The sequence below is a fragment of the Heterocephalus glaber genome, unplaced genomic scaffold, assembly GCF_053883595.1.
Source record: "Heterocephalus glaber isolate CG9 unplaced genomic scaffold, H.glaber_assembly_v1.0 deba00001452, whole genome shotgun sequence".
Classification (NCBI taxonomy): Eukaryota; Metazoa; Chordata; class Mammalia; order Rodentia; family Bathyergidae; genus Heterocephalus; species Heterocephalus glaber.
The window spans coordinates 3,308,852-3,334,123 of record NW_028258302.1 but is presented as its reverse complement, the minus strand read 5'-3'; the positions used below and the strand labels follow the sequence as shown (position 1 = coordinate 3,334,123).

The window sequence follows — 25,272 nt, the reverse complement described above, 5'->3', positions numbered from 1 at the left end:
GGGGAATGCTCACCCTTGTAGCACCCTCTTGAAGGCCACACCAGCCTCCCCTGGAGTCCAGGAGCTGAGAGGAGCTGGTACAGAGCAAGGCCTGTGGCCCACCATGCTTCCGAAGCTACTGTGAGACACTTGCCTGCTGCTCCCAGCCCCCCAGCTGCCCAGCAGACTTTCTCTATGTGAAGGTTTACGGCTCTGTAAACATCCTCCCTCAGCCTTGTCCCTGGGGTCAGAAGCTGTGGGAATAGAGGGGAGGAGGTGGTAGCAGCTCCTAGAACCCTCAGACTCCTAACCCTGGAGGTCCCAGACCTCGCATCCTGACCATCTGAGAAAGCACATCATCTGGGTTGGAAATAATCCCTGCAAAGGGTACCCAGGACCCTCAGGCATTACACCAGGCTGGTCCTCACATTTTGACAGCCCCATTTTGCTTTTGAGAAAACTAAGGCTCCAGAGACCAAAATCATGTGGTCAGTTGGTGGCAGATGCAGAGGACAAGACCTCAAGACTCCTGACTCCCAGTCCAGAACAACTCCCTCTGCTCCTTCTGGCCACCTGCTGTGGCTTTGGAGTTTGAACTGAAATTCCTGACTGCCAGAGCAGCACCATCTGCATGCCAGGCACCATGCTAAGTAGTCTTAGACTTCTTTCATGGGTCCTTCAACAGCCTTGGGAGGTGGCTGCCATCATCCTCTGTTTAACAGATGAGGAAACTGAGATTCAGGAGAGTCGTTCAGTTCATGTGGAAGAGCCTCATCCCAGAGCTTGATGGGAAATGGATCTCAGTCAGCACTGCAACCCTAGGCTCCTGAGATCAGCACTCCTATGCCACCCAGTGGTCCCCAGAACCCAGCACCCTAGCTCCTAGGAAGGAAGCAGTGATAGGGTTTGGTGGAATGGAATGGCATCTGCCCAGGTGTACCCAGTGCAGTCACGCCTTTGTCATGCATACATATCCTTGCCACAGGCCACCTGGATGTCTCCTGTACACATTCACTGCAGCCTTGACACTCGTGCCCACAGGTGTCACAAATGCTTATGCAGCGTGCATCCAAGGAAAAGGAATCCAGTGCACAGCACCCTTCAGTGCCAGCAAAGGTGCAGGTTTCACTCACTGCATAGATATACACCTGAGCTTATGGCTCCACCCAGGACCCTGAAGCCAGCTTGGAGCTGGCTCTGTGCCATAGAGTTTTTTGCCTTTACCTCTCACCCTTATGGGGCTACCCTTATGGAACTGTGGGTATCTGTGTATTCATCTAGCCTTGGAGGGCAGCCTCAGAACCATAGAGGAGTGGGGTGGCTGGCTTCCTAGGACTCTGCTGGCCCATGCTTTTCCTGGAGAGCCTCCTGAGTTCTGTCACGTCTGTCCAACCGTGAGGTGTACTGTTGGTTATACAAGGGCGCAGAAAGGGGTACATATTCCTCCAGAGTCATACCTAGTGAGCTGTGCCAGCAACCCAGCCCTCTGCCTCCCAGACCAGGATTCAGAGGACAAAGTTCCTCATTCCAGATAGTAGGAAAGACGTGTTCTTAAGAACTTTTCGTCATGATTGGGTCTCAGAGAATTATTCCAATTTTTGCACTGCTGTTTTCTACTCCTAATCCTCTTGTTTGTCTATTGTCAGGAGGGGGAGAGTGGAGAGACCATCTCATTTCTAATTTGCCTCCTCCCGCTTTGTCCCCCCTTCCTGAGTTCTCCTTTGGGGTCAGGTTAGGTCTCTCATTGCCTACCCCATCTCAACTCCGTAGTACATTCCTTCTTCCCATTGAGGAAGCCTTGCTGGGTGTCTGTCTTCAGTCCTGTTGGTGCAGATGCCTGTATCCTTGGAATGTTGGAGCCAGGAGTGCTTCAAGGGGTGATTACTCTTGGCCTGATGGCAGCACTTTGAGTGGGTGATTAATTTAAGGTTCTCTGAGCCATCAAAGTTGCTGAAGCTGCCTGGGATCAGGGAGAGGAGGGGCTATCCCTGGGCCTGCCCCAAGAATCCATGCAGGGAACTTCCCTGGCTTGGGACAGCAGCCTGAGGTTTTCCAGCCACCTCAATTCCCCTCTTCCCCATCTTCCTTGCACCCGTATGGGTCTTTGGACTGGCAATCCTCTGTGGCCCGGGGAGGCCAGCAGGGAATTCAGAGGACCTTGGGACACCCCCTAGTGTGGGAGGGGATGGGAAGGAGGGATTTTTATTTCCCTAGAGCCTGTCCCACAGGAAATTAAAAGCATTGCCTTGAGTCTGACAGATTTGAGTTCATTTCTTTTTGTACCCTTAGCAGGCATTTGTCATGCAGGGGCACTCAACCTCTCTAAGCTTTAGTTTTTCTCATCTGAAAAATATGGAAATAAAATACCTGCCTCTAGGATTGTCAGGGCTGAATGACAGAAAGCAGAGAACACTGCTGTCCACAAATGTTCGCTATTGTTATCATTACAATCCTTGGCTCAGCACACCATTCAGGATGTGCTCTGGAGACAGTAGGAGCTGTGTTTGCCTATGTCACAGGCCAGAGTGCCTCCCACTGGGCATGAGGAAATGTCTTCAGAGCCATCTGAGTTGTTTTTTTTTTTTTTTTTTTTTTTTTTTTGAGACAGAGTCATCCTATTGCCCAGGCTGGCCTCCACTTCCTGGGCTCAAGGGATTCCTCTTGCCTCAGCCTCTGGAACAGCTGGGGTTACAGGTGTGTGTCTCCACACCTCCCTCTGAGCCTTTTATTTGCATTCTCTCATTTAAACTGTCACAGCCTTTGTTGAGGAAAGTGAGGCTGGGTATAAGGACTCCACCCATCTGCCCCAGGTCACCACTGACCTGGATCCCTGGGATGTATGTTGATTTGTTTCTTTTTGCATTTGACAAATGTAGATAAGGCGATCAGTGCTCAGTGCTGTTCCAGGCTAGGGAAGCACACCTTCTGAGGAGTACCTGAGCCTGCAGGGTCACTGGCCTCTGCTGCTTCTCTACCAGGGGCTCCCAAGCTGAGCCATCTGGGTATAGGTGTGAGTGTCTGTGTGTTCTGGGGAGAGGGCGTTCCAGAGTGTCACTGTGCTGCCCAGGTTTGGGGTTCACGGGGCCTGGAAGTAGAGGCAGAGTGCTCAGAGCGGCCTGGAGCCCCTGGGAGAGGATAGCAACCTCCCACTGTCTCTGGAGCAATTCACCTCCGGCTGGGGATGAGGGCAGGGAACCCAGAGGTGTCTCAGATCCCCGAGCCTCAGTGTTTTATGTAACATGGGCCTAACAGGAACGCTCAGGGCTGCCTACAGAGTGATGCAGGGATGGGCGAGAGGAGCTGCTGTCTCAGGGCAGCAGGCTCTGCTAGCACTTTCTTTGGGGCCATCAGAGGACATGGTAGCACTCAGATGGGGATGGGGGTCACTGCTTGCCCACAATAGGGGCTCTGGGGGACAAGACAGAGGACACAGAGACCATTGGGGCCCCCTAACCACCCCCCCCAGGACTCCATGCTTTCTGGGCAACTGTCCCCAAGGCAGGATCTGTGTGCCCTAGAGGTTGGCAGCTGGGGGAGGGTGAGGAACAGACGGGGCAGCCCCAGGCAGCAGACTAATTGGGCTGGGAATCTGTGAGCAGCTCTAAAGGAGAGAGACCAAGGGAGCGAGGAGCTCAGTGATTTTTCTCAGCCCTGCCTTCCCTCCTGGAGATTTGGGGAGCAGGGTTCTTGGCCTAGGGGCTGGAGGGAAATCTTGGGGCATACTCTCCTGAGTCTCCTCAAATACCTAGGCCAGGCCGGAGCGGGGGGAAGCTCACTAGAGATGAATGGAGTGTGGGCCCGTTGAAGCAGGAGGGATGGAGGTCAGACACCAGGAAGGGTCTGCTGGCTTTGGGGTAGGGAGAAGAGGGTTATGGGCTTCATCTCTTCCGTCCTTCCTTCCCTGCTGCTCCTCCCTGTGAGCCTCAGGCCTGTTCAGGTCACTGTCTTTGGGTTTATTTTTTGCTGGGCTTGGCTCTCCCTCAGGAGGGGATGGGTAGGGAGGGAAGGAACAGTTTTGTCAGCACAATCCTCAGCCCTGTGGGGAATGCTCACCCTTGTAGCACCCTCTTGAAGGCCACACCAGCCTGCCCTGGAGTCCAAGAGCTGAAAGGAGCTGGTACAGAGCAGCTCTTACCCATATGGCCCAACTGCCACCCTCTTCTGGAGGGACCAGCCCCTGGGAACAAGGGGGATCCGGGCACCTCAAGGCTTCCTTCCCTGGGGACAGGACCAGCAGGTGAAGGATTGCTCTTTCTACCCCCACCCTCACTCCCTGTGTCCATGCTCCTGAATGTCAGAGCTGAGGCCTGCAGCTTCATCGTACACACAGAGAAACTGAGGTCAGGAGAAAGGACCTGATTGTCTGAGGATGTAGCTCAATAGATGAGAGTTGAATGCTGCCTCTCAGCTGCTCGCTCCTCTGAGAGAGGGAACGGCCCCTGAATTTACTCACTTCTCTCACTTTTCAGCCTCTGGCATTGGTGGTGGTCTGGTGGGAGAGAAGGGATGAAGAGGACAGTGTGACCCATGGCCCAGCAGAGGGAGGGTGGGGAACACAAGAGGGGTGAGTGAAGGTATCAGCTTCTCCTCTCATGCTTTTTATTTTAAAGGAAAGAAGAAAAAAAACTAGCCTTTTTTTATACATCAAGGTATTAGGGTATAAAGAAGTTAAATGACTTGCTCAAGGTCAATAGCTAAGGGGTAGGGGCAGGATTTGAACCTGAAAACGAGGCTCCCTGGGAGCCATGCACTTAACCATTCACCATGCTGCCTGCCCAAGGGTCTGGGCAGGGGGCCCTTCCTATGCATTTCCTTTTTTCAGTGCTGGGGATCAAACCCGAGGCCTCTCTAGCATGCTAGGCAAGTGCTGTACTGAGCCAAGCTGCAGAGCTGGGGTACGGCTTTATAAGCGCCTGCCTCCTCTTTCTGCCCTGGAATGCTGGGGCTTTGTCTTGGGTCCTCTGCTTTGTACACTTTCAAGGGTGGTCTCATATCCTCTTGCTACATCAGAGGTCATCTCCATGAGGAGAGCTTCCCTCTCTGCAGTTTCATCCCTGAGCTTCTCGTGTAGCTGCCTGCAGACACCTCCTAGCCTCCTCCCCTGGGCATCTCAAACTCAGTATCTCCCTACACACTCACCCTCCTTCCTCAGTCTACACGACAGCAGCTCTCCCATACCCTGGCTCCAAATCCAGGAAGCCCCTCCTGTAAGCATCCCTTGTTCCTCCCCCAGGAAATGACCCATCATGTGGCCGAGTGTTGTGCCTTAATGCTCCAAGTCCTTTTCCTGCTGCCTGTGGCTCCCTCCCCTCTGCCACCCACCCATCATCTGGCTAACTCCTATAAAATCTTAATTTGAGCACCCTTCTTCTTGGAGGCACTCCCTGCCCATGCCACCCCAGGCTCAACTAGGAGTCCCCAGAGCTCAGTTTACCCTACCCCATGTATTCTTGCTTCAGCACATTGGGTGGGTTTGAGCACCCTTGTGGCCGTGGTAGGAAATGAGCAAATACTGATGAGTGCGAGAATGAAGGTGGCCTTGCCAGAGTTGCAAGGAGGAGGGTTTTGTTAATTGGAGATAAACAGAGAAGGGAGCCCTTGGTCCTCTGTGTGCTGGAAGCGCTCATGATTTTTATTCTGAGCCCATGTGCTCCAAGTGGAGGGATCAGCTAATGAGAAGGCTCTGAGGCTGGACTGGCAGAGTTCTTTGTCCCTGGAGCTGCAGAGTGTGGATGCCTGGAGCCCTGAGGGTGGGACCTTGAGCTTCAGGCTATGGAGGCTGGCCTCATCCTGGATGCAGTCGGGAGCCATAGGAGGGCAGGCCAGGGCAGGACTGGACAGGAACCAGGGCACGACTGGTCCCTTTCTGAGTGAGTACTCTGCAAACACTAAGCTCTCTGGTTCTTACAGCCCCCATTATGCGGCAGGCACTATGCTTGTTCCCATTTTCAGATAGGAAACCGAGGCTCAGAGAAAGGAAGTGAGGCACACCAAGTCACACAACTCATCTGTGGCACAGCCAGGATCCAAACCCCTGTTTGTGACTCCTAGGCCCCATCTCCACGTGGTTGTCAGATGCATCCACAGACTGAGGTAGTTTTTAGTGGCCTAAGACAAAATTGAATAAGAACAATGTGGTGACTTTTTCGTAAAGCTAGATTTATTCCACTTAAAGGACTGTCTTTAGTCTGAGATTATGTCCTTTCTTTTGTGAAATGATGGACTGGGAATTTTAAAAAAATATCCTTACTTGGCAAAATAAATAGTTGACAACCTTATGCAGTCATCAAAGTGTTTTGAGAAATGTTACCAGTGCGTGAAATCCCTGAGTCTCGGCGCCATCCTAGCTCCTCCCTCCTGAGCTCTGGGGTCAGATGGGAGGAATCTGGAGCAGATGGAGGGATGAGGGGAACTGAGGAGTCTCAGGCTCAGGACCAGCCCAGGGCTCTTTCCCAAGATCAGGCTTGGGGGCAGGGCCAGCCAGTATCAGGAGATCAGGAGTTAGCAGGCTGGGCCTACCTCCTGCCTCTATTCGCCCTGAGACTTTGAGACACCAGGCAGATGACTCAACCTCTCTGAGGCACCAGTTTCCTTCCACATAGAATGACAATTAACCACTCCACCTCCCCACCTCACTGGGTTGCCTCTTGAATCAAGTGCATGGTAAATTACAAAGTGCCCTAGAGAACAGGCAAGTGTGGTGGTTTTCATATTTTTATCTTCCAATCATGGGCTCCCGCTTCTCTTGGGCCCTGGGCCTTTGAGTCCTGAGGAAGACACATTGAGGGAATGGGTCTGCCCTGTAACAGCAGGTCGGCCACGCTGCCAATTCCTTTCCTCAGGACCACTGGCTGGCAGCTCAGCAATGTACCCAGGCTGAAGCCCTGGGGAACTCTGGGAAAATAATGGATTCATGGGGAACCAGGCTCAGAGTTCTCACAGAGTTTAGCATTTAGTAATAAGATTCACAGTCTTCTCTCTAGTAGGCATTGTGGTAAATATTTTCACATAGCACTTCATCAAATCCTTCTAAGAGCCCTACACTGTAGGTATTGCTATTGTTTCCAATGTCTAGAGGAGGACACTGCAGCTTGCTTCAGGAAAGCGCATGTCCTGTCACACAGGTGGTGAGTGGTGGGCTAAGTGCTCACCCCAGACAACAGAAGGCCTGGAGAGCTTGAGAATGTAAGGACCCTGTAGTGTGCCAGGTGGGGGTGAGGGAAAGTTTGTAGGACTGCAGTGGGGGCGGGCCATTCAGTGTCTGTTGGGGATGTGGTGTGGCATAGAAAGCAAGAGACAGGGTCCTGCTGGGTGGCTTCCAGCAGTTACCACCCTCTTTGAGGGTGGCTCAGCCTCCCCCTCTGCTCTGGCTCTCAATAATAATACAGATAATAATAACAAATGTTTCTTGCATGCTCACGGAGTGTCAGATGCCGCTCTAAGGACGTCCAAAGCTTTCTTTCACTTGGTCTCAACAACCCTGTGAGGTAGGTTCTATTGTTGGGCCCATTTCTCAGATGAGGAGGCTGAGGCACAAACCGTTAAGTAACTTGCCTGGATGTAGGTGGTGGGGCTAGGACTCCCTGACTTGCTTGCTCCTCTTGGAGACTGCTGTGGGGAGCAGTTCGAGGTTCTCCTCCTTCCCTGCTCTTTCTTATTGAGGAGGCTTCACTGGCAGTCTGGGGCAATCTGTAGGCCAGATGCTGGGGACAGAGTAGAGAATTAGACCCTCCCCTATTCTCTGGAGGACTTGGGCTTGGAAGTTGGCAGCTACCAGGTAAAGTGAATGATAAGTGCCAGTGTCCCCCAGCAGCAGAATTCTGAGGGAACCCAACATAGAGCAGTCACATCCAGTCCCAGTCTGGGCCTGGTAAGGAAGGCTTCTCAGAGGAAGAGACTTAGAGATAAGAAAGATGAGTGGAAGGAGGAGTCAGCCAGGCAAAGTGAACACGGATCAGTGTTCTGGGAAGAGAGATTAGCAAGGGCAAAGTCCCAGAAGTACAGCCAAACATAATTTGCAAAGGACAGCAAGGAGTCAAAGGAATAGGAGCCTAGAGGAGGTGAGAAGTGTCCCAAGAAGAGGCCGGGCTTGAGCAGGTCCAGGCTCGGCACTAGGCTGAGGAGCAGCAACTTCCTGGAGAAGTAACTAACAGCAGAGTGACGTGTGCATTCAGATTTTAGAAACTCTTCTCTGAGACTAGCCTGTAAGATGGAAGACAGAGGTCTCTGGCAGAGAGCCTCTGGGATGCCATCCCACATGGCCTCCTCTTTCTCCTGCCTTCCTCCCAGGGCCAAACCTCTGAGTGCCTCCCCCACAGCTGTCCACAACCCTGCCCAGGGCCTGGCTGCCCCAGCCTGGCCTGGAGCCCTGGGACTTTGCCTGTAGGGAAAGCTCCACAAGCTTATGCAAACCCTGGCCTGCTGAGCTGGGGGTGCCTTGGAGGCAGGGAGGATGGGGCAGGCCCTGAGGCTGTCTAGAAGAGGGGCCTGAGGATATGGGCTTGGGGCTTGTACCGGTCCCCAGAATAGTAGCCCAGTATAGCCCCACAGGAGCATGCCAGGATTTGGCTCAGATGATGGTAGAGGCCTTTGCAGAAGGGGACAGGGCCGGTGTAACACCAGCTCCTCTCTTCTCTTGTACCTTACCAGGATGTGGAAATCACCGGTTTCATTCAGCTCCCATTTTCTTCTGTTGGGTAAACAGCCTCCAAATTGGTCAGAGACTAAACTCAGGTCAGTGGTGAAGCCCAGACCAGAACTCAGGTGCAGTCCAAGAGTCATAGATGTTCTCAGCCAAGATAAATGACAGCCTTTCTGTAGAGTCTTCCCCAGGTTGGCCTAGGCTTAAGTCCCCCGCCCCCCTCCCCCACCCCGGGGTAGTCTTGGGTAGGTTTCTTAACTTCTCTACCCCTTAGCCTCTGGGTCCACCATGCTACCAGGTGCTAGGAAGGATTCACCTTTCCTACTTGATGGTTCACAAAGCACTGTAAAGCATACCTGGCCCATTGGAGGGTTTAATTATTGTATACTCAGTGAAGCCCATTGATTTCTTGTAATGGGTCTGAAGGAGATATTATTATACCATTTTACACCGAGGCTCAGAAAGGAGAAATCACTGGCTCAAGGGCATTCTGCTGAGAGAAGGCCAGAACCCAAATGTCCAGGTGCCTGTCCAGGACCCCTGATGAACACAGCCCTAATTTTGAGTCTGTATTTGCAGTGCAAATCAGCTTGTATCCCAACAAGACCCATTAGACAGCTGGGCATGGACTATTTGTATGTGTTGTAGGCTGGGCTGGCCTGCTGGTGGGAACTCAGCTCACACCAACCCCCATGCCCTGTGCTCACGCTTGGCCCCAGCTGCTGCCCTGTGAGGAAGGAGACCTTGTCACTTGCCCTCCTGTATCAAGATTCTGGGCTTGGGCTTGGCCGGCTGGGGAGAGGGCTGGTGATTGCGTGATTACTAAGGCACCTGCCAGCCCTTCTCATGATGGGCTCTGGGCATCTAATGCCCCTCACATGACTGGCATGGGATGGGCCCTGGACTGGGACAGGGATTTGCACTTAATCCGGGGGCTGCAGCCCTCCCTCTGTCTTGGCCAGGGCCGTGGGAGAAGTTTGTCCCTGCCCCGTGCCCAGCGGCCCCAGCTCAGATCCCTGGTACCCACCCAACTCTCTGGGGCTGTCCCCTGCCCTTCTCATGCTCCCCACGCTCCCACTATTTGGGCGGAATTGGGACTTATGGGGGCAAATGCTAGGGTATTTGAGGCTGATGGAGGTGCAGTGCTGTGCAGCATTTGGGGCTGGAGGATAGGACAATGTCAGGGAGTTTTAGGGCCTATGTGGGGGACAGGATCAGTTAGGGTACAGAGTTAGTGTTTGGGCCTAATCCTGGGCTACCCCTTTCTGGAGAAATTTGGCTAAAGTCAGGGAGGCAAATATGTGGGCCATGCCCCTCCTCCCTGGGCAGTAAACACCGCTGTCGCCTGGGAGACCAGTCCAAACATCCCGGCCCCCCACGGTTATTTATACCAGGACGCACTCTCCTTCTCTGGCCTGGTCTGGCCCCTCAGTCCACCCCTGAGCTGAGTGACCTGAGCTGAAGGTCCAGTGCCTGTCAGGCTCACACCTGTCAGGCAGACACAACTCTGCTCACACCTCGCTGGGGACTGGGCACCTCCACCTCTGATTCCTGTCCCACTGGAGGCCCTGGTTCTCTGGGTCAGAAAATAGCTCCCAGGCCTTGGGTTGCTCCTGGAGGTCAAGACCTACGAGGGAAGCAGCAGCCCTGCCCCTGTGCCCAGGGTTTGCTCTAATCTGCTGCATGGCTGTGGTCACTGAGCCCTGTGTGTCCTAGTGGGGCAGGGCCCAGGTTAGAGCTGTCAACTTGTTTTGAGCAGATCTGGTTCTTTAAATGAAACCTGACATAGAAGCATGGTACTTAATGTAAAACTGATCAAACCAGGGCTGATTAAGTAGACTCCAGGGTGGGGACCCAAAATCCTGCCCTGTCTGTGTGTCCCTGCCTACTGACCTGGAGCCTGCCTGTGGTCCTCCTCATTCTAGAACGTGTTCCAGGTAGTCCTGGGTATTAGAGCCACCCAGCTGATTTGCAATGTCAGAGTGTAGATGAGGCCTGGACAACACACTGAGGCATCCACAGGAGGGTACCCAAGGCCCCTCTGGGTGAGAGATGGGCCCAGTGTGGGAAGAAAATGGGGGCACAACATGGGTTGAGGGTCAAAGGGTGGGAACCAGGGGCTGGTTGTCCCCTCCCTACTACATTCCAGTATGGGACTCCAAGAATCTAAATTCAAACTTGGTCTTCCAAGATTGTTTTGAAGGTATATGTGTCGGGAAGGATGGAACATATTTCATTTAACAGCTTGTTAATTTGATTTAAACTTTTAAATATTTAGACTTATAGTATGTGGGTCTCCGTCTGTACTGTTTCCCCTCCCCACCAGTGTTAGGAGTGAACTCACATCGGGTCTCCCTCTACAACTCTTCTGCAGCAACTCGGGGACAGCCTTCCCCAGAGCCCTCAGGCTTCACAGGACAGGGTAAAGGTCCCAAGTCACTAATGCTCAAGGCCCTGGCAAGCTAAGTCTTCCTCTTCACTGTCCAGATACTTTCTGAGCAGCCACCTGGGCCAGCACAGGGATGTGGAAGTCAGGCTGGCCCTGCTGTAGAGGATGGATCTTAATGGGGGTAGGGGCAGAGGTAGGAACAGCCTAGCACCAAAGAGAATGACAAGGGAGTCCCCAAGGTTGCCAGAGGAGACCTGGAACCCTAACCAGTGGCCTGAGAGACATGTCTCTGCAAAGCAGTGCAGGGATTCTTGGGGTGAGTGTTAGATCCCAAGAGGAAAGAGCACAGAAGTCACCACTTCTGTGGAAATGCTTTGGGGACATACAGCCTCCAGGGCTGGTCTGAGGAGCGTTTATTGGCTTGCTTTCTTTTCTTTTCTTTTCTTTTTCGAGACAGGGTCTTGCTATGTAGTTCAGGCTGGGCTTGAACTCTCTATGTAGCCCAGGCCAGCCTCAAACTTACAGTTATCCTCCTGCTTCAGCTTCTTAAGTGCTGGGATTACACGCATGTGGCATTACATCCTGCTTGAAGCTTGGGTTTAGAGGGAAACAGGAGCCGTCAGTGAGGGAGCGACACTAGACTGCAAGACAGGTGGACTGGGGTAGGGCTGCACCTCTGGTGGTCAGTGAAGAGGCTGGTTGGTGTGGGGTAGGGCTGAGTTTGAGCTGGCCAGGAGTGGGAAGTGGGGGGACGAAGAAAAAGAAGTGATCTGAACTCTCCTTTCTGAGACCGCACCTCCTATCTCCTCCTGTCTCTTGTCTCCTTATCCTGCCATTCCACTGCCCTGGAATGGCCCCCTCCCCAAAGTAGAGCCCTTTACACCAGGGTTCAAAGGGGAGGCTTCAATCGGACAAGAGGTTTTCCTGGGCCAAAGGAACCCATTCTTTCATTCATTTACTCATTCCCTCACTCAGTAAATATTCATGGAGAAACTGCATTGCGCCAGGTGTTCCAGGTGTTGGAGATACTAGTGAACAGGATAAAGCCGCTCGTTCACAAGCTTGCATCATGACCAGGAGCAGAGATCGGCAACTGTGTCCATCTCCAGGGTCCACCCTCTGGCTTTGCCTGTGCTGGATCCCAGGGACCCACCCATCACCGCTCATTTGCTCCAGCCATCCTTGGTCAGGACCTGCTTCTCTAGACACTGAGCAACCAGGAGGGGCCCCATGCCTAGGGCACAGGCCCTAGGACCACCCCTCTGGGTAGGAAGAGACTGGGCTGAGGGGTCAGGATCTGGTTCTTTCCATTCACTCAAGATAGATTTTGAGTTCCTTATAGGAACTTTTTTTGCCCTGGTTTTAGTATTTTTCTAGTGGAGCTTTGCAGAGCCCCTGAGGAGGGGAGGGGAGGGAGAGACCAGTCAGCTCTGGTATTCTCATTGGTGAGCTACCCCTTTGGCTATGGTGGAGCAGTGCTGGTATTATCATCGCCAACAAAAGGTGGTAATCATCAACCTATTGGGTTCACTGTGGGCCATGCTTCTGTATCTTCTTGTATATTCCTTGCCGCTCTTTTTTGTTGGGTGTATCTCCCCCCCCCCCCACCTTTTTGGTACCAGGAATCCAACTCGGGACCTTGTGCCTGCGAGGCAGGCGGCGGAAACACTGAGCTAAATCCCCGGCCCCCCATTTTTTTTGATGAGGAAACTGAATGTCAATAAGATGAAATTGATAATAAGACTTGCTTGAGGTCACACGTGAAATTACCTGACACTGGGAGCCCTTCGGGACGGTGCTATGAGGTGCTGCCTGGCACCTGCCCATCCTGGGCACTCAGCCTGAGAGTGGAAACCCAGCCCTCCCCTCCCCCATAGCCCCCCTTCATGATCCCCTTGGGGGCTGGCGCAGCCCAGAGCCTGGGCACTGGGTTCGGCGACCCTGGCCAGGGCAGTACCAGGGCTGGATCGGCCAAGACCCAACTCTGGAGCCGTAGTACCTCGGGGTCCCCGGGCGCACAGCTCCCCCAACCCGACCTTGCTGGGTGGGCGAGCCGCAGAACGTGGGGAGATCGCGTCCTCCCTCTCCGCCCCTGGCCTCAGGGTCGCAGCGGCACCTTCACACTTTCCGCTTGGCCCGCTGCTCGCCTTTCAGGCCGCCGCGTTTTCAATTGTTAATTTGGAAACGGAAAAAGAAGCCGGCCGGGCGGGGAGGCAGCGGGGAGGTAACCCGAGCTGCTGTGCGGCCGGCGCCCCCGCCCCTCCCGCGCCGGGAGCCTAGTCTCCACGAGGCCCCGCCCCTCTCGGGGGCGGCCCAGGGCCACGCCCACCGAAAGGTCCCGCCCCATCATTCAATTATGGGAGAGTTTTGGAGGCAGACGAAAGTCCCATCTAGACTTTCTATGCAAATGAAATGTAAAAGCCCCTCTTCCGGAGAATCCAGAGCGCTAAAGTCTCAGAGGAAAGCTGGAGCTTGCTGGTCCCAGATGGACCTCGAAAAGTAAGGCTCCTTATCAGCAAGGAGTGAACTGAAACTCTGAGACAGTTTCCTAACTCTTGGGGTGATGATGGCAGTGTCGGGATAGAGAAAATGCGACCTAGGTTCCTAGCTCTGCTCAAACCCCTGGTTCTCCCTCTGTTCCCCCCAGTCCTGACTCCTCTTAGAGTCACCGAGCAGCCTCGAGCTTTGGAGGACTCTGGATCCTCTGGAGCTGCAGGCTGGGAGCCTTCCCTTTTCATGAAGCTGGGGAAGTTGAGGGGCTGCCTACAGATTCCCCCAGCTAGAAGAGCTTAAGACCCTTCCAACCACCCTTTCACCTCAGCTGTGGAATAGGCTTAGAGAAGGTGAGCTCCTAGCCCAAGGTCACACAGTAAGCCTTTCTCAACTTGCAGGGTTCACTGGATTCAGTCTGGCTGGTTCTGGCTTTGGGGTTCCCACCGGGAGCAGCTGTAAGCAGCTGCCCCAGATGTGGCCTGTGAGTTTGCATGCTGCTTTGCTTACCAGTAGCAAAGGCATTGAAACGCCACTCCTCCTCCTACCGCAAACCTCATGCTGGGTGGGGTCCTCAGTAGCTGAGTCTGCAGAGCTCCCAGGCTGGGCTCAGACTTGGCTCCTGAGCTCCCCAGGGGGCCTTGCCCTTCCCAGAGCTCCTGTTCCACTCTGTCAGCTCTTGTTGGTGCTCTCTCAGCTCTGGGAGCACCGAGAACCAAGTGGCTGGGATGACACTCTTTCCCTTGTTTTAGAATCTTCCCTCCCTTCCCCTCCTCTCTTTGCACAGGTTCTGCTGATGCAGAGAACAGAAGGCTCCTTAGAGGTGACCCTGACCCCTGTCAGTAGCTGGGGAGCTGGGAAATCCTGGAACTCGGTGCTACCCTGTGACATGTAGCAAGGAGGGCAGGGGCAGCTTCCATCCTGGCCTCAGGATAAGGAAATTTTTAGTTTGGAGTAAAGGGTAGGTACCTGTGTCCTGCCACAGAGAGGAAAAAGTCAAAAGATATTACCTTAGGAGCTGGGAAATCTGGAGGCCAGGCCCAGTTCTGTCTCTAATGTACTGTGTGATCAGCCAGGCCCCTCTGTGGGAATCAGTTTCCCCCTATATAAATTAAAGGATTGGTGGATCTCTAGAGGATCTTTCATTGCCACAATATAGCCAGTATCTAATCACATCTTGCCACCTCCACTTCCCCTTGAACAAATCACTGTCAGCTCTTCCTAGGATTGTACCATTAACTTCCCAACTCCAGGTGGGGCAAACGCTCTCCCCCTCCAGTCTGTCTGTTCTCCCCAATGAGGCCTGGGTATCTTTTGCAAACAGGAGATGTATTGCTCACAGCTCTCCATCTTGCCTGGCATAAAAGCTGAATCCTCAGCAGCCAGGTGTGGCTTTACTTTCACTGACCCTCTGCTCCCCCTTTCACTTCTCTGGGGGACCATTCCTTCCTTGATGGTTCTGGAACAACACAAGCACCCCTCCTGCTCTGGTCTTTTGTACTGGCTTTTCCCTCTTCTCCAGATGCTCACATAGCTCATCCCCTCTCCCAAGTGCTACCTTCTCAAAGCTGCCTCCCCTAACCACCTTCTATAAAGTAGCCCCCCCCCCCACATCAGAGTTATTTGTCGCCCTTTTCTGCTTAGTTTTTTTTTTTTTTTTTTTTTTTGGTACCCAGGATTGAACTGAGAACTTTGAGCTTACGAGGCAGGTGTGGCACCACTGAACTAAATCTCCGGGCCCTTTTCTGCTTAGTTTTTCTCCACCATCCTCTGACAGTTTGAACCTTTACTTATTTATTATCCATCCACCTCCCTGAGAATGTAAGCTCTTTGTGCCTGGCTCACAAGAAGTGTTTAGTAAATGGTTACTGGATGGATGGATGGATGGATGAGCGCCATTGGTCTGGGCTGCGTGTGGTTTCCTCATAATTCCTTCTGCTTCAGAAAGGGTTGAGGTATGGAGCCAGGAGGAGCCAACAGGGCATGCTGGGAGAGGGTGGTACGATTGAGAAGGTGTGCCCTCTTTCAGGACGATTACCCAGCACCCATTTGGATCAGCACAAGGCCCGCAAGGTGGGAAGGACTGGAGCTCTGGGTTTCTAGGGGGCAGCTACTCATATGTAGAGGTACACCCTGTGATAAAGGTGAGCCAAGAGATAGTAGCGGGCTGGGCCGGGGATTTAGCTCTGTGGTTCCACTGCCTGGCTTGAAAGTGCAGCAAGGTCCCGATCTCCGTACCAAAGAAAAAGGCGGGGGGAGAGGGAGACAGAGAGAGAGAGAGAGAGAGAGAGAGAGAGGGAGAGAGAGAGGGAGAGAGGGGGGATAGGGACTAGGGATTAAGGGAGCAGGCACTGGGGCATCCCACCTAATCCAGCCTGGTTAGGGACATGGAAAAGTGAAACATGAGAGATGAGGAGGGAAAAGAACAGCTTTGTCTGCTGTGGAGGGGGACAGAGGTCTGCTAATGGAGTATCAGGTTCCAGGCTGGGGAACTGGAGGGTGAAGCATAAGATGGCCTGGGGGATAGGATCTTCCTTGCAACCATCCTAAGGAGCTTGGATCTGAGCTGAAAAGTTGATAGATTTCACACTTCAAAAAATTTTAAAAAGCAGCTCTTTGTTCAAATGAAATCTTATGCCAAACCCAGCATGTAAACCTGGGCTACCAGGAAGCACATGGAACTGCTCAGTGGAACCGAGGGAAGGTTTCCATTGGCCATCTTGTATAAGTTTTTCAGGTCCTGGCCGCCTAAATTCCAGCCCTTAGTTCTCCTTTACCTCAGTGGCCTTCTGCTTGGGAGGGCCCGGTGGCTCCCTGTTTGAAAAGCCAGAACTATGTGGCCAGTCCTCAATAGATGGATGATCTCTGCTTCCTCCTTGTTCAACCTTGGCTTGTGTTGACATGTTGCTCAGCTCACTCACCTGGTGCAGTAGATAGTCTGGGTGGCGTGGGAGAAGGAAGCAGAGAGAACAAGTCAGGGAGCTTTTGAGTTTGAGGCTGGTCCAGGTGGGAGAAGCTATTATTCATTATATTAGTCTGTTTTCTGTTACTATAACAAAATAACTGAGGCTAGGTACTTTATAAAGAAGTGTTTTGTTTAGCCCACAGTTCTGGAGGCTGAAGGGCATGGTGCCAGTATTGACCCATCTATGGTAAAGGGCTTAAGGGTGGTAACATCACAATCATAGGAGCAAATATGAGAGTAAGAGATCATATGGTGAGACAGGAAGCCAAAGATTAAAGCCAGAGGAGAACTATTTAATCCCACCCAAGGTCACACCCCCCAGTGACTTAAAACTGCCCACTAGGCTCTGCCTCTTAAAGGTCCCACCACCTCTTAACATTGCCACACTTACAACACATGAACCCTTGGGGAACAAACCACATACAAACCATATATTCATCAAATGCCTTGTACAGAAGATACCACCTTCCATGTCCTGTAGAACTGAGGCCACTTGAACTAGTAGCTCAAGAAAGACTGGCATGTGGAGTTGGAGGGTAACTGTGATATGGAAAGAACACAGCTGGGATTCATAGAATAGAGGAAGGGAGAGAAGATCAGGGAGTGCAGTTCTATTACCACTGCTCTCTGCATTTTTGCCAACTTTCCTAGAGGGAAAGAACCCAAATGGTTCAGCCAGCCTGTAGGTGGACCCTGATTGGGTCAGTCTCTGGCCCTGGATGAATCAGTGGCACAAGGACAGGGGCATGGAGCCATCACAGGGCTGTCATGCAGTCCTGCTGTCCGTTCACTGCAAAGGGACTCAGCTGAGAGGCTCAAGTGGCACCAAAATCCAGCCTGTGGTCCAGATGTGTCAGTCCACAGCAAGGGATGGTAGTTTGTATGGGGCCAGCTAGAGGAGTCGTTTTTAATTAATTAATTTAGAGACAAGGTCTCACTATGTAGCTCAGGCTGGCCTCAAACTTGCAGCAATCCTCTTGCCTCAGCCTCTTGAGTGCTGGGATTACAGGCGTGTGCCACCACGCCAGCTGTTTTTTCATAGTTTGCAATATATACTGGAGGCTGGTGTCCCTCTGGGGACATCCTCCGGCCAGCTCTCTCCCTTCCACCCCACTGCTAAACAATCATAAACAACCATAAAGCTGAAGGACCTTAGCTATCATTGAGTTGTCTCCCACATTCATGTTGCGGACAGGGAAACAGAGGCTCCATGAAGACCTCATCCTACCCTGAGCCCCAACCCAAGCCTCTGACCCTGAGAAGCAGTGGCACACAGCAGCAGCCCTGGTGTGGGGCCCTGGATCACGTGCTCTTGCTCCCTTTGCCATATTTAGAATCGCTGGATCAGAGGAAACTTCTCCCAGCCCCTGAGGATTCTTGGAAAGAGCCTCGCTCTGAGGCCTGCTTACTGCCCCTCCCCTATCCCCCTGCAGGAGAAAGTAAGTGCCAAGTGCCTAGAGCACGGTGGGGCCCTCCAGGCCACTCTGCACCCCACTGTCAGGAAGCGCCTGTTAAAGCTGGCTGAAGGCCCTTCTTCAGTATCAGCTCTGATTTAGGGCTCAAAAAGTCCCTTTCTGCAGGCAAGTGGTAGGGGTCTTGGCCTCTGCTCCCCAGAAGCCGTGGCCAAATGGGGACTGGGGACGGACTGGCTCCAGGATCCCTCCAGCTGAGACAAGACAGAGCCTAGCCTTTGGAGTCCTGGTCTGGGAAACAACGAAAGTGTCACTCTTTCTAGGCCAGAGGCAGAAGTCAGAGAGCTGCTGGTGGCTGGGCTGGACCCAGACACTGGGAAGCCTCAATCTGGGGGAAGGGACACTGGAATAAGGGGGAGGGAGAGGAGAAGGCCTTGCAGGAAGGGGCAGGGTGTGTAAAGAGTTTGGCCTTGGTGGAGGGTGGTGTCCCTCTTCCCACACAAACTGCCTCATCACTAGATAATCAAGTTTTAAAAACAGAAAAACAGCAAAATCCTCAAATGCTTGTTTATCTTTTTCTTTTTAGTACCGGGGATCGAACTTGGGTCTTTGCACTTTCCAGGCAGGCTGCAGAACCACTGAGCTAAATCCCTGGCAAAGGCTTGTGCTTAGTACCTGGGATATTCCAGGACTGTACACCCACCCTTGCTGTTGGGGATAATGGCTGTGTTCTTGTGGGAGCCTTTTCCAGTGCCTGGTGAGCTCCCTCTCCCAGCCTCTACCTCTTCAGACCTGCCACCCCATCCTGCTCCCACTTCTGAGAAGGGGCCCTTACCCCTTACCTCTCCTTCACAGAGCCCCCAGGGCATGAGCTCTCAGCCCCTCCCCTGCTCCAGCCCCCTGACCCACCTCCCTCTCGCCTCCTCCCTACCCCAGCCTGTTAGGGCGAAGCTGAAGCTGCGGAGGCAGGCGGGGGTGTCTTCTTGCTCAGCACCAGCCCCTCTGCCCTGGACTCCAGCCTCTCATCTTCCCTGGGGAGCCCACCCGATCGCTGTCTCCTCAGCTTCTCCTCTCTCCTGCTCCTCCACTCTGGCCCCTCCTTGTCAGCTACCTCTGCCTCTTTGCAATCTGATGTCTTTAAATAGTCCCATCTCATTCACTGTCTCCACTTCCTCACTATCCCTCTCCTTTGTCACTCCATCTGGGCCTGCTCTGGTCCTCCCCTCCTTCTGAGGCTGCCCTGGCCAAGGTACTCAGTAACCAACATGTCACCAAATCCAGCAGACATTTTTCAGGCTGTATCTCACTTGACCTCTTGGCAGCATTTGACACTGTTGTCCACTCCCTCCTTGAAACACTTGCTTTGTGCGACCTCTCTGACACCTCTCTCTTCTGGTTTCCTTCCCACCTCTGGCTGCACTTGGTTGGCCTGGATGGAGGGCCTCTCCTCCCTTTGTGCTGCCTGGGTTCCACTGGGTCCTCATCCAAATTCACCCTATGCTGGACTGTTTGAGCTGCTCCCTTGACCTCAGTCACCACCTCTACCCTGATGTTCCCCCAATCTGCACTGCCAGCCCGAGTCTCTGCTCAACCAGTGTATCTTTGCCCAGTGTCCCCCAGCCCTCTCCCTCTAACATGCTCACAGTGGAACTCATCTCCCTACACCTGTGCCTCTCCTGTCTCCCAAGAGTTTACTCATGTTACCTCTATCCATCCAGTGTCCTAACCAGAAGCAGAGGGGTCATTCTCCCTCATGGTCCCCATTTCCAATTAATCACCAAGACCTACTTCCTATATCTTTCTTCAGTCCATTCACTTCTCTCTACTCCCTGTTGCCACCACCCCGTTCCAGGCTACCATCATCTCTCAGTCGAGTTATAGAACCTTCTGCCCAGTTTTTCTGATCAGTCTCACTGCTCTAGTTGATGGTCCACACTGCCCCTGAGTGATGGTCCTGAAACAAATCACACTGTCATTCTGTCTCCTCAAAGTCTTCTGTCCCAGCTCTGCCTCTTGGTTGGTGAAGGGAGAGCATGGTTTCTGACTGCAGCCAGACATGATGGACAAAAATGTTCCAAAAAGTAACTGCTGGGCTGGAGGTTTAGCTCAGTGGTTCTGCCACCTGCCTCGAAAGCGCAAGCAACTGCTGGTCCAGTCCTCTGCTGTATGGATTACCATCTATACAGGTATGCAAGTTTAGATGGAGAAACTGAGACTCCAGGAGGAGCCAGAGACAATCCTAGGACAGCTCTTATATTTTGTATGATGAAACCACATAGTGGTCTGGCAGACCCCAGCTCAGGGATTCCGTCTGTCTCTTCCCTCCCTAAGTTCCAGACATTGACCTCCCTTCTGCTGCCCTGAGAATGGGTCTCAGTGTGAGGACCAAGGCCGAAGCAGCTAGAGTGTCAGCTGGTGCTGGACCTCTAGCCCTAACTCTGCCACTGTCACTGTGTGATCCCGAGCAAGTCTGTTGGCTCTAGGTCCTACTTCCTCATCTGGAGGATGGGGATAATTATTCAGGTGCCTGGAATGTAAGATGTTCACTATCAGACCAAGTACATTCCTGAAAATGAATTGAGCACCTAGGAGTAAAGAAACTCCCAGCCTGTGGACTAGGGTAAAATTCAGGGGCTTTTTTTTTCCGTTCTGGGACTGAACCCAGGGGTGTTCTACCATGAAACTACATCCCTAGCCTTTAAAAAAAATTTTTTTTTGAGACAGTGTCTCACTAAGTTGCCTAGGCTGGCTTCAATCTTTCAATCCTTCTGACTCACCCTCCTGAGTACCTGGGATTACAGGTGTGCACCACTGCCCCAGCTAAATTCAGGGACTTTGGAAGCAGCATCTGCCAAAAGGAGTAGTAAGGTCGGGATTGTGTCTTCTTTGGAAAGATGCTGTGGACCTGACTAGTTGGGGATGGATGTGCTTAGAGCTCTGGGAGCATCCTCAGTGGGTACAAACGGTGTTCTGGTTGGTGACATGGTTCTTTGATGCTCATTTAATGTAGATTCTTGTTGTTTTCTCAGTCTTTCAAAAGTGCCATGAAGGGGCTGGGGATTTAGCTCAGTGGTTTTGCCACCTGCTGTGCAAGCGCAAGGACCCGAGTTCGATCCCCAGCACACACACACACACAAAAGTGCCATGAAACCAGTCTGTCAAGCAAGCAAGCAGAATAGAGGGAGAATGCTCAGGCAAGAGGCCATTATTCTGGAGCAAAGATTGCTCCGGAAGAGCCTCTCCAAGGGAGTGACGTTTAAGCAGAGAGGCAGATGAGTAACGGAGCTACAGGCAGAATAAACAGCAAAGCAAAAGCAAAGCCTGGAGGTAGAAATACTTTGAGTGTGTTCCAGGAATGGCAAGGAAGCCAGAAGGGTGGAAGTGTAGTAAGTGAGGGAGGAGAGTGGAAAGGATCAAATTCAAAAGGTGGGCTGGGGCCAGGCTCCCCAGACATGTTGCTGGACATGGTGAAGAAGTTGACCTTCGCTCTCCAAATGTGATGGGAAGTCAGAGGAGAGTTTTGAGGAGACTGATAATGTCCAGCTCTGCGTTTTAGGAAGTTCATTCTGGCTGCTTTGGTATATGTGATACCGAAGTAAGCACATGCTGGCTACTTTGAAGAGGGGGGTTCTCTCTGTGAAGGTGAGCTTGGAGGCAGGGAGCTCACTTGGGCCAGATGGTGATGGCTTGGTTGGAATGGTGAGACCTGTCCAGGGATATGTTTGGAATGTAGATTTTCCTACGGAGCAGGATTTAGAAGGTCAAGGACAGGAAGAGTCCAGCATAACTCAGATAGTCAGCCTGAGCCTCTGGACACGGTTACTGAAAAAGGTGGGCTGGAGGGGAGGAAGATCTGAGGACACATCTAGAGTTTGTATTTGAACATGTTCAGTCTGAGAAAGCTATGTGGAGTAGGCAGGTGGACAGATGAGCTGGAGCCCCTGAGGGGGGCTGCTAATACTCTCATACCTCTAAGGACAAAGGCAATTGTAGTAAGGGGTAGAGGCAAGTTTAAGAGTAATTTTTTTCCTGTTTGTATTTTTAAGAAAATGTATTTAAAATGTATGCTAGTTATTACCCAAGCAACCATTCTAAAAGTTATTAGGAAATAATTTTTAAAAAGCCAAGTCACATAATTTTTCCACCCAGAGATAAGCACCGCCAACTCCTGGTACCTAGATTTAAACACTGGGATCACATTGCCCTTGAAGCTTTATCATCTGCTTTTTTCACCTAACCTCTTGTGAAGTGGACGGTGTATACATCTGCAGCCATTGATATGGCAAGAAAAGTGTTGAGGAAAAGAATTTTAGAAATGGCCTGTAGGAAGCCCCCTCTCAGCCCACTGCTACCCGAGGCCTGAGGGCAGCTGAGAAGGATTCCTGTCAAGGGCCAGAGGGAAGGCCCATGAAGGTCTGGGTACTGCCCTTCCTGGAGGAGGGCACTGAATGAGATGACCTCAACGAGGCTTTTCCTGCTGCAAACCTTGTATCATCTCTGGTCCCTGCCCAAGGTGGCCTGGCTGCTGCCATTGCTGTGGCTACCTAGTGAATCTGAGGAGCAGGTTCTCCACTCCCTGAACCTTATGGCTTTGCTATCTCCACTCTTGGCTAGAACTGGCAAAGGAGGTCTCCTCACTTGTTCATCAAAAGCCTTTTATTGATGTCTGCACCCTACCTCTTCAATCCAGGGGTGTTTTCTGGGATGCAGCCCTAGGTCTTGTCCTCTCAGGAGGTGTCAGTGGGCCAGGGTAAAGCCATGCCCTACACCTGTCTTTCCTCCAGGAGCCCCGTATTGCAAATAAAGAGACTGGCTCAGAGAAAGTAGGTCACTTTCCTAGAGGCACACACACAATCCCCCATCTCCAAGCTAGGTCTTTTTGACCTCAAGTTCATGACCTTGCCCCATGAAACCTGAACACAAATAAGGCCACATAAAGGAGGCAAACCTAGGAGGGGGAGTTTGAAGAGAGAATATGGGGGGGCACAGAGGCTCTGCAGAGCCAGAGGTGTCATCTGTGCACGGGTGAAGGGTGCGCAGGGCTCATGTGATGAGCTGTTTTAGGTGGCAGGAGCACAGAGGTAGGGAGGCTGTGGGCCAGGCCGGTGGATCAGTCCACAAGAGATGCATTTCCAGAAACGGCCATTCCCTGCCAGTCTCTTCAGTGTTCAGCATGGCTCTTGTGGAGGAGCTCCCCCGTGCCCTCTCATCCGGCCTCCCTCACACATGTATCTGCCCACAGCCTTCTTCTCCCTTCCACTGGAAAGTTGGGAACCCTTGCCTGAGTCTCAGCTCTGTCTTAGAGATATTTGGGTGACCATGGGTGAGTCTTTTCCTTTTCTTGCCCTCAGTTTCTTTGGGTATGCCATTGAGGATGGGAGTGTTGGGTGAGTTAAGCTCTAAAGTTCCTCCCATTTCTAAATGACTGGTTTTGGGCCATGTGGTAGCTTCCCACCACCCATGGGAGTTCTGGCCTCAAGCACCCAGCTCCTCATTTCTTGATTCCCCTTCCTCTGCATCCTTCCTTCCATGATCCCTTTTCTTTGGTAGCTGTCTTGTTATTGAATCCCAGAGAGCCCCTGAAGGCAGGGGCGGCTATCCCCAATCTGCAGATGTGGCCATGCTCCTGGCACCTTGGGGTGCACAGGGATGGTTGTCCCACCCTGAGCCACTGACCTTCTCTCAAGACAGCCTTAAAACCAAACCAGAGACAGGCCACCACTTTCTGGTGGTGAGCTTTGAGGAACACTAACCCTGTGTGTCCCTACTGGCAGCTAGACACACTGCCACTCACAACTGAGGGAGTGACCACCTCTCTGGGCTTCAGGTGTACCAGGGTGCCACATGAGAGGGCTGTGAAGTGACTGTGAACTCAGCAGCCAGGAGCTTGGAGGCTGCCCCCTCTGGTGTCCAGCACTGAGCCATGGCTCTAGGGAACTCAGGTTCAGATTCTGCTTTGCAGAGTTCTCCCCTGATAATGCTTCCCCCCTCCCCTGACTCCATAGCTCCCTGTCAGAGGCTCCTCAGCTATCCTGTTCCCCCGGCCATCTAACCCTCTCCTTTGTGCTATAACTGCAGATTTTTGCTGGTCTTCAGCTGCCTGGTGCTGTCCGTGCTGTCCACTATCCAAGAGCACCAGGAATTTGCCAACGAGTGTCTTCTTATCTTGGTGAGTGGTGGGAGGCCCAATCCGAGGAGGGTCTGTGAGCTAGCACCTTTGGGCTGAGGGTGGGGTAGAGTGACGCTTCTCAGACTTTGGTTCAGAAGGAGATCAACGGCCGGGGGTGGTGGCACATGCCTGTAATCCCAGCACTCTGGGAAGCTGAGGCAGGAGAATTTCAAATTCAGGCCCAGCCTGAGCCATTTAGTGACTTGGTGAGCCCCCATCTCAACATAAAAAATAAAAGATTGGGGATATAGCTCAGTGACAAGGTCCGGGGTTCTATCCCCAATACTGTAAAAAAAAGCGGGGGAGTGGGTATTGTTGTGCTGTGGTGTTCCTCAAGTTGGTGCTCTCGATCTGGGCATCATCCTCCACTTTACAGCTGGTGTAAGAGGAACCCTTTGCCTCTGTATGAGGTCTTAATGATGGGTCCAGTGTAGACAAGGTAGGTAGGTTCCACCCCTTCTCAGGACAAAACTGCTAACTCCTAAACCAAAACATTGAACAGAAGCCCCTGGAGGTAGGTGCTGATGGACAGCCACCCCTTTAAGTCACTCAGGGCTCTAAAGTCTGGTGTGGCTGGGAGGAGGTAGGCAGGCTGATGAGCAGAAAAGTGCAGGCAATTTATGGGGGCAGGAAGTAGAAGGCAGACTTTTTGTTTTTTGAGACAGGGTCTCACTCTGTAATTCAGGCTGGCGTCGAACCGGAGGCAATCCTCCTGCCTCAGCCTCTAGAGTGCTGGGATTATAGGCATGCGCAACCCCGCCCGGCCAGATGGGTTTATAATCTCCTAAGAGGATGTGAAAAGGGTCATCTCCCTTCTGGAATCCTCCTAAATCCTTCCAGGTGTAAGAACTTCCAGGAGAGGGTCTTCGGAGGTGCTGCCCTCCTAACCCAGGGACTCTGGCAGGACTGTGTTCTGACCTGAGTCCTGGTCCCAGAGGACTGGGATCAGAACTCAGGCCCCTGGTCTCACAGGAATTCGTGATGATCGTGGTCTTTGGCCTGGAGTACATCATCCGAGTCTGGTCTGCGGGCTGCTGCTGTCGCTATCGAGGATGGCAAGGCCGCTTCCGCTTCGCCAGAAAACCCTTCTGTGTCATCGGTATAAGGCTGACTCCTGATCCCGAGCCCCAAGGTTGACCCCTTGACCCCATCCCTGCCCCTGACTCTGGCTATTTGTTTTGTTTTGTTTTGGGTACCGGGGATCGAACTCGGGTCCTTGCACCTGCG

The 25,272-nt window shown here is 52.6% G+C and overlaps 1 protein-coding gene across 5 annotated transcripts in view; it reads left to right on the top strand.

The window, feature by feature from the left end:
• The window catches only part of Kcnq4 (potassium voltage-gated channel subfamily Q member 4), a 48,763-nt gene that overhangs the window by 3,014 nt on the left and 20,477 nt on the right, over nucleotides 1–25,272 (top strand). For all 5 annotated transcript variants that reach the window (XM_087215194.1, XM_087215195.1, XM_087215193.1 and 2 more), the window contains exons 2-3: nucleotides 23,955–24,045; nucleotides 25,018–25,144. In XM_087215194.1, coding sequence (XP_087071320.1) covers nucleotides 23,955–24,045; nucleotides 25,018–25,144 — 218 coding nt within the window. The remainder of the gene's footprint in view (nucleotides 1–23,954; nucleotides 24,046–25,017; nucleotides 25,145–25,272) is intronic.